Source organism: Perkinsus marinus (genome assembly GCF_000006405.1).
Source record: "Perkinsus marinus ATCC 50983 genomic scaffold scf_1104296927884, whole genome shotgun sequence".
NCBI classification, from domain to species: domain Eukaryota; phylum Perkinsozoa; order Perkinsida; family Perkinsidae; genus Perkinsus; species Perkinsus marinus.
In genome coordinates, this window is record NW_003217015.1 from 756,582 (window position 1) to 765,005 (window position 8,424).

The window sequence follows — 8,424 nt, forward strand, 5'->3', positions numbered from 1 at the left end:
AGCTCGGTCTCGTGAGTGAAAGTCTGGGAGGAACGGTACAGGTAGGCTGCGCTGATCGCTCTAGTGCGGCGGGCCTCTGTTATTTTGGGATTAGGTCGTACCTATATGTGCACCCAAGGAGGAGGGGCTGGTGGAGTTGGAGGAAGCCATGCTGTTGGAAGCCTCTGTTATCGACGAGAAGGACGAGACTGTACTCGAGTTTGACAAGGTGCCACGAGACCATGTATGGATACTCTCTAGTTTGATCGATTTTTAGACTATGCCGGCGAGAGCATTTATATTGGAATCTCGTCTTCATCATCGACAAGGGAGGATCCTGAATCTCGTTGTAAGATTCATTATGAGTTCCTATTATCGCTTTTTGACTGCCGTTGTCGTCAGATACGTGACGGTACGCTGAAGGTGGGGGAGTGGGTGACGGTCGGGGAGAATGCTGGACGAGTGCGGACCATATGGCATGCAGGCCGGGAGACTTATCCCACAGAGGGTAAGGGGTCCTGAGTGCTCGGGCTGTATCTCTGTTGTTCTAGGAGACCTTGATGAGGCAATACCTTCTGACGCGGTGGATGTCTCTGTGGTGTGGACCGTCACCAGTGCGAAGCATGGAGGAGTTGTTGGTTCAGCAGGGGACTTGCTGTGAGGCTGTCGAGGCAGTCTTGAGCGTTTGGATAAGGCGGTTGTTTAGACAAGCTCATCCGAACCAACGAGTGGCTGAGGAGATCGCGAAGTCTGCTAGGCTTGCTAGGATGCAGGAGGAGCTCCAGACAACTCCACAGGACAAGGGAGAGCGTGCCGCTGGAAAGTAGGGGTGGTAACGACGTGTACGGCGGAGCGAAGCGTGGTATATTAGACACATTAAGAAAGTACTGTCGCGTAACGACCCGACTATGCAGCGAAGGATCGACGAGTGGCGAGAAAAGGAGGTGTATATGGATCTTAAGGAACAGGAGTGAGTTACGCCTCAACGATGGAGTATGAGCATTCGTATTCTGTGGTAGAGATGAAGACCAAATCCAGAGGATGGTGGAGGGCACGGATAGGCAGGTTGGCGTTATACTCAAGGCGGCTTCCGAGGGGCAGCTCAAGGTCCTCCATGCCTGGCTTGAGGAGTGAGGGACGTTCTGGTGGAGACTCGGGCAGGTGTTGTTGGTCTGTGGTAGATACTCTCATGCACAGTCGTTCCACATTGCGGCTGCTTCTGTGGGCCAGCCTACGGACCATGATGTTGACTTTGCTAGGCAGACAGGTTCATTCGTGAGGCCTGGTGGTAGGGTGTCGGTTGATGCACATGTTGGGTGTCTCAGATTCTGAGCTTCCAAGAGCCGCCGAAGCAGGCCGTTATAGACCGTATGCGCTCCGCTGACCTGGTCCTGCGTCATAGCGAGATCATATATAGGTGACCATAGTTGTGGTCGACTGAGGTTCCTCATTGTGGTGGTCTTAGATTATTCCAGGACGTTGAGGACATCTACGGCTATCATTATGGTCCTCGGGAGATCTACACTCGAGTGTGTCGGCTGAGTCTTGGGAAACCTGCACCGTAGGAGAGTGTGCTCGTGAAACGGAGGTATGTCGTGATCGTTAGGTTCTTTATCAAGGGCGAAGGCACTAGGACGATCGGCCGAGCGACGCTTAGAGACGGCGTGGCGACATCTGGGGATAAGGTCAGCTACAATTTACTCAGGAAAATGGGCGGTGATTCGTCTCAAGTTGAAGTTGTTCGAGAAGGGGTAGGTGTCGACTCGTGAACAGACTCGAGTGCACGGTCGTGTGTCAGTTGAAACTCCGCAGTATAACCGTGGACAGGATGACTGTAAAGCAAGTCCCCAAGGGGCAGGAAGCAGGTGACTAGTGGTTTATGGTGGGCCCTGTGAATTGGATGCTCATTGTCTTTGATCAGGCATACTGTTCGAAGACTTTGATGATCTCGAGGAAGGAGATGTCCTGGAAGGCTTCGAACGTTCGGAGCGCCCTCCTTTGTTTGGAGTACTGAAGAAGCCTCGCTTCTACCATGAGGCTTAAGGCCTATGTCATCGTTTCTGTTATGTCCCGTTTCACCCAAACGCCCAAGTACAGCTTAGTTGTCAATTACCGAGACACAGAACGTGCTGGGGCGAGCGCGTAATTTCGTGGCGCGTGACACGTTTCTTCGGCTTGCTCGAATTTCGACCGATCCCTCGTACCTGTGTGTCAAGTGCCACTCTAGCGTGTGCCTACGTTCGATGGTGGCGGCATTGTACGTCGCAGGTGATTCCTCTGGGCTGTTTCGTTCTGTCGCTTAGTCGTTGTGCTGGACGCCGTAGTATGGCATTTTACCTGTGTGTGGGATCATGAAAGGAAAACCTCAGTGGCTGTTTTTGTAATGTCATTATCATCACGGACCTCTGAGTCCGACAGAAACGTGACGGCAACTGGTATGGTCACAGATAAGGCTTCATTGGAGGTCCATCATACGCAGCAGGGGCGGACTTTGAACGGAGGAAGCGGCGGTCACGTAACAGTGGATGGAGGCTCGGCGCTTCGTCCTCCTCTATCAGCGGTGCCTGAGGGGGCGACTGTGAGTGGAGATGCTGTTGGGCTGCGTGGGCATACGGACAGCTCAGCGACGAGGGCTACTAGGGGTTTCTTCAACTTGGGTAACACGTGCTTCATGAACGCGGCATTGCAGTGTCTAGTTCATACCGCACCTTTGCAGAAAGCTCTGAGGAATATGCCACCCCCGAGGGCTCATGGAGGAACGCTCCCTCCAGCTAGGCGGCTGGTAGAGGCATGTCGGACGATAATGGAAGAGCAATGGGGAAGTGAAGATTTACCTCACAAAGTGATCACGACGTCTGATGCGTACAATCCAGAGGCTATGCTCAAGGCCGTGCAGGAACTAAATCCAATGTTCCAAGGCTATCATCAGCAGGACTCACAGGAGTTCCTCCATTGTGTGTTGGACGCTATGCATGAGGAGCTCAGGCGGCGAGTGCCGAGGTACCCTGAGGCATACCTAGCTGTACATATGCCTGAGGAGTTACCTTCGCCGACGGCCTATTCTAGTGTTGCTTCGGAAGCTGCGGGGTCGGAGTATAGGGAGTCATTCAGTGAGCAGTCGAGTTCTAGCAGTCAGAGTCAGTCACCGCCATCAGTGGAGAAGTTGGCCGAGGAGACGTCTTGGTCTAGCCCTGTGAGTGACGCCTTCCTGGGTAAGCTTATTAGCACGGTACGGTGTATGCACTGCAAGAACAGTAGTACTACTATTGAACCGGTTTATGATGTGTCTCTACCTATTCCTAGTGCGCCGGTGGACTTCTCAAAGATTTCTGGTGGGTCGTTTGCGGCCAGTCCGTCTATGAAGGTGTGTAGTGGTTTCTGGGGATGGATGAATTCGGCGAGGGCGTACCTAGGAGATGCGAAGGTCTCCTTATACGACTGCTTGGCTACGTTCTGCCAGAATGAGGAGCTCACTGGAAGTGAGCAGTATCATTGTGATTGCTGTGAGAAAAAATGTGATGGACGTAAATTCATAAGATTCTACTCGACTCCTGAGACTCTGGTTATTCACCTAAATCGATTTCGTTATGACGAGGGCTGGTTTGGGCAGAAGAACTCTCGTGCGGTGAGCTTCCCGGTCGAGGAAGAACTGAACATAGCGCAGTTCATGCACATGGATTCGGCCTCTGCAGTGGCGAACAGGAGCGAGGTAGTGGGAGGTGTTGGCAATCAGACTACTGCATATCGTTTGACGGGACTAATACGTCATATTGGTTCTGTGGGGTCTGGCCATTACGTTGCTTATTGTCGTCATGAAGAGACGGACGAGTGGTTGGAGTATGATGATGCTAGAGTAACTAAGGTGGACTCTGCGCAAGTTGCGGGTTTTGAAGCATATGTTCTCTTCTACCAGAAGGTAGCGAGTCCAGCGAGGGCCAATGTGGTTGCTGAGCTACGTAAGGCGGTGCAAGAGGGTCAACTGCCTGGCGATTTTCCAAGGGTGTATGTGCCGAGGCAATGGACGATACGGCTGCAGTATATGAGCCATCCTGGGCCTATTAATACGTTTACTATGATATGTCCGGATAAGTGTGTGTCTGACGTGGAGAAGGAGGATGCTGAGCAGAGGTATGTCCCGGTCCCCTTGGAGTTCGGGAGGAAGTTGAAGACCTTGTATGGTGGAGGACCGCTGTTGAGCAGCTTGGATCCTTGTGAAAAGTGTAGTTACTATGTAAAGGCATATTTGAGGAGACGTGCCACAGAGCAAGCCTTGGTGGGTAAGTATGATACGAAGGATATCAAGGATGGAGAGTATTGGTATATGGTGGATGCTGTATGGGTTAATAAGTGGAAGAGTTATATTAAAAAGGCTCATCTCGATGGACCTAGTTTGGCGGACACATCAGACGATCCGGGGCCTATTGATAATTCACGTTTGGTGGAGATGTTGAAGAGTCGGAAGGCGTGCAAGGTTCGGCATCATTTCGTTGCTGTGAATGGTAAAGTATGGCAGCTATTCGTCTTCTTCCACGGCTCTGAGGGACCGACGATTTGCCGAGCGTCGTTGGACATCTATGGCCAGGTGGGTTGCGAGGAGCTGATATCGCCTCCACCGGCCGAGATCGACCCGTCTCGGGGTGGGCTCACTGCGGCGGAGCGAAGGTCTATTATTGAACTAAGTCATGATTTTGTAGATGGGGCTAGGGCAGATTGGAGGGCGTATTCGGCTGATGGTGAAGGAGAGATAGTGGACGAGTGCAACACGTCAACGTCGGCCAATTCGGGTGCGGGGAAAGGCGAAGCGAAGTTACGGCCTTCAAAGGAGGTTACCTTAGATGAAGCCCTAGTGGAAGATAGTGATGGCAATGCTGCTCGACAGAGCCTTTAAGCCATTCATGTTGGGATGTTGCTCACAAGCTATAGCTGTCTCTAATGGGGACTTGCGAATTCCCTATTCTGCCTGGTCTTATTCTTACATGGCCCACTCTAGAGTCGCCGCTGTCTATCCGTCACAAGCTGTCAGTCGACTATTTGTCCATAGCTTGGTTCTGCTGAGGTTTTTATTCTCTGCTAATGTATCATTATCACGGTAACCAAGTATACTGTAACGCCACCACTGCTCGTTATGGTCTGGTCCGTCGTGTAAAGGCTGCCGGATGTTGTCTTGTCTGCATCCTTCGTTGATCTCGGCTTTGTGAAGCTGACGGTGCTCACAGTATAATTGTAGTTATTATATCACTCGAGCGTATTGGGTTGGAGTAAATAGTCGGGGTAGACGTTGGTGATGTATAGACTATACTAGAGGTCTTAGATCACACTTCACCGTCTGCTGAGAGAACCCTACTACTGTGGCAATATCGTGTTGCATCACCGTTACAGTGGTATATTCATGCCGTTCACTGCCGTCCGTAGACTACGTAATACGGTGGGGATTGCGGCATTGTCGGGAGCTGCAGCATACTACGTCCTAGCAACTAGAGAGGCTAGAGTGTTGCTCGGGCTGCATGGTGGTGTTGATACGACCCCAGCAGCGGCGGTCTGCTGGGGGACACGACTCTATAGGGGGCTAGTGGTGTAGGACATCATCTTGATATCTGTTCTCGGTCCAATTCCGAGTCCTTAGGCCCATCCTGTTTCCATTGACAGCCAGCGACCCCGAAGTGGCTCATCGTATGGCGATTATGGGCGGCGCTGTTTATGGCAGAATTGTCTTCTTTTTCCACCGCTTTTGGAATTGCTTGAATGTAGTGTGGTTTCATCTCGTCCTATGTGGCAAAGGGAAGTGTTAGGTGTATAACGAAAGAGTGATGGACAGAATCGCTACTATCCTACTCGATGGTGATTCACGAAGGCCAGCCTGCGCTGTAGTATCAGACGATGTAGACCCTCTAAAGCAGGTCCTATTTGGTGTCGAGTTCCCCCGACCAGTGGTAATGCGGAGCTGTGTGACGTTGTGGCGATGTATGCCTATGGTCAGGGCCTGGCTGCTGGCTTTGACAAGAACGGCGAGCTGTTGCATTTGTTGACCTCTTCAACGCTTGGCAATGGCTTTGCTGAGGTGATCATTCTGGCGCATCACATTCTGATAGTGTCGGGGTGTAGATAGGATCTGTATCGAAGGAGCCCTGGCCTGGCAATCCACGTCCTCGTATGTTCCGACTAGCTAGAGATGGTGCCGTAATCAATCGTATGGGCCTCAACAATAGGTGAGGTTACGACTCAAAATGTTTCTGGGTTAATTTTCAGAATGCTCCTTCCCCTTTGTCGTGAGTGTTTATTTGTCGACTTTGATGGCAATAGCCTCTGCTTATTGTCGGCTATCAGTTTGACCGACACTGAATATGCACTATCGGTGACTGTATCAATCGCCCTCAGTGTGTCACCCTTGTCAGAGGCGCTGCAGCACTGCGTGAGAAGCTGCGGTCTATGTCAACTTTGCTTAACGGCACGAGGCATACACCGCCCATTGGTGTGAGCATCACCAAGACACCATGTGGGTTGACAATGGTGTACTCCGTATGGACATGTGCTTTCAGCTCCGACCATTGAGAACGATGCCGCTATAGCGGATATTGTGGCGAGCTTCGATGAGGTGGCCCCTTACGCAGCTTACATCGACGTTAATATCAGCTGTCCGAACACAGCAGAGGGGAAGACCTTCGAGGATCTCGAGGTGGGCAGTGTGGCCCGAATGACCATAGTTTTATGCCATGTACTAGGCTCTGGAAAAGCTCCTTGGGGCACTTCTAACTTGGAGACGTGATAACTACCCTGACAAGCCGGTCTTAGTGAAGTTGAGTCCACCCCCAGCTGAGGCTGATGACACGTGACGGGAGTTGTGCTTGAAGTCCTCACTAGGTGGAAATGGTAGATACTATGAAGGTGTGTCGAGGATGGTGCGGAAGGCGGTGGAACTTGGTGTTGATGGCTTTGTTATGATCAATACTATCGCAGATAGAGGAGACGACCTCAATCTGGACAGGTAGGTAGCGGGTCTTATTTCGAGACTCTTGTGTCGTATGGAGCTGATCAGGTCGGTCGGAGACAGCAACCACGGAGAGAAGGGTGGCATCAGTGGCAAGCCCGTACGACAACGAGCGATCAATCTCGTACGACACGTCTATAAAGTGACAGCAGGAAAGGTAGGTTTAGAGTAGCCTAATGATCATTCTTTGACCGTGTTGAGTGTAGGTCCCTATCATTGGTTGTGGAGGAGTCTTCACAGCCCAGGATGCTTACCGTCTGATACGGAATGGGGCGTCGCTGATACAGGCAAGGAACCTTTTTTTATCTTTTTGAGACCCGTGACATTTTTATAATGACATACTTGTGATTCTACTCGTGAGATGGTCTTACGATTCAACATTGTGGGGGGTCATTGACCAACAAGTCGGGACATTCCGTGAAAACTGCCAACTATGAATTCAACGAAGTGCTCCTCTTGTTACAAGGAGATCGACTGCATGCTAGCATTGTAGGTATATACTGGTATGATTTACGAGGGCCCATGGGTGTTCCGAGATATCAACTGTGGTTTGGCTGAGTTGCTTCGGAAAGATGGCTACAGCAACGTTCATGAGGCGGTTGGTGTCGATGTCAAAAGCGAGTTTTATTAATCATTCACATGATATGGCTGATTCCGTTCGAGTTGTCAATTATGCAAACGCGACGGTTGGAAGGATCCTGTCGGGTCTTATCAGTAACAGCACGAGGTAATCGGTGTACAGTAAGCGGCCAATCTTGTCGCATCTTGAACAGTGCATGCTTGTGTCTCGTTCCTGATCATGGACTGAACGTTATGGTGGGCACGGCCCACTTAACATAGCTCGTTTGCTGTTGACATTGAACAACTGCTCAGTGAGGACATCCTTTAAGAAACGAAACTCAAGTCCTGATGGGATGTTCGAGAGCTGAGGTAGCAGTAGGCTATTCGGCATTGCTAGCTCATGAGAGCACCCCAGTGGTCGAAAGGTTTTCTCAGTTCCATGAGAATGAAAGTAGAGAGAATGTCCAGCGATTGATCTCCTTCACACGCGACTAGCATGAACTGGTACGCATGATACTCGTTAGTGGCATCTCGGATGACTCGTCGCCGCTAATTCGAAGTCTCGATCTTTCAACGTTTGATACAATACGTGGTAGTCTACCACTGGTAGACACTGTAGTTGTTCAAGCTGATGACTTCTCCACCAGCACTTCAGTCACGGGCCAGCAGTAGTATCTCACATCAGAGCATGGCTATCAATGGGAGCTCTTATCAGTCCCCTCGGGTTGGCCCTAGCTCAACTTTGTCGGCTCATTTCATTGAGGTCCACATGGGATTCGCGAACCGGATGACAATCATCTGAGTATCGTTAGGTGCTTGAGAGTAATACGAACTTACTGCGAGAGGAATTCGGCGTCAAACTTGCACGCCTCGAACATATGGTCAGCAATCTGGATCAG

At 50.9% G+C, this 8,424-nt stretch overlaps 3 protein-coding genes across 3 annotated transcripts in view; all 3 read left to right on the forward strand.

The window, feature by feature from the left end:
• The window catches only part of Pmar_PMAR010266 (Translation initiation factor IF-2, putative), a gene marked incomplete at both ends in the record, with an annotated part of 3,319 nt that extends 1,297 nt beyond the window's left edge, over nt 1-2,022 (forward strand). Inside the window, 13 exons of the mRNA XM_002788678.1 lie at nt 95-190; nt 257-328; nt 382-487; nt 531-636; nt 686-802; nt 851-949; nt 999-1,109; nt 1,161-1,254; nt 1,305-1,396; nt 1,445-1,540; nt 1,586-1,730; nt 1,778-1,844; nt 1,901-2,022. Of these exons, the coding sequence (XP_002788724.1) occupies nt 95-190; nt 257-328; nt 382-487; nt 531-636; nt 686-802; nt 851-949; nt 999-1,109; nt 1,161-1,254; nt 1,305-1,396; nt 1,445-1,540; nt 1,586-1,730; nt 1,778-1,844; nt 1,901-2,022 (1,323 nt within the window). The remainder of the gene's footprint in view (nt 1-94; nt 191-256; nt 329-381; nt 488-530; nt 637-685; nt 803-850; nt 950-998; nt 1,110-1,160; nt 1,255-1,304; nt 1,397-1,444; nt 1,541-1,585; nt 1,731-1,777; nt 1,845-1,900) is intronic.
• A 394-nt stretch (nt 2,023-2,416) lies between these two features.
• On the forward strand, nt 2,417-5,211 carry Pmar_PMAR010267 (conserved hypothetical protein; the record flags this gene model as incomplete). Its single annotated transcript, XM_002788679.1, has 1 exon — nt 2,417-5,211. The coding sequence occupies one exon, from the start codon at nt 2,417-2,419 to the stop codon at nt 4,865-4,867; it is 2,451 nt and encodes an 816-aa protein (XP_002788725.1). The 3' UTR covers nt 4,868-5,211.
• A 157-nt stretch (nt 5,212-5,368) lies between these two features.
• Nucleotides 5,369-7,595, forward strand: Pmar_PMAR010268 (dihydroorotate dehydrogenase, putative; the record flags this gene model as incomplete). Its single annotated transcript, XM_002788680.1, has 12 exons — nt 5,369-5,553; nt 5,603-5,723; nt 5,769-5,909; nt 5,957-6,037; nt 6,082-6,185; nt 6,372-6,472; nt 6,516-6,652; nt 6,699-6,805; nt 6,851-6,961; nt 7,013-7,121; nt 7,171-7,251; nt 7,458-7,595. 12 exons carry the CDS (start codon nt 5,369-5,371, stop codon nt 7,593-7,595), a joined length of 1,416 nt encoding a protein of 471 aa, XP_002788726.1.
• Nucleotides 7,596-8,424: the final 829 nt, after the last annotated feature.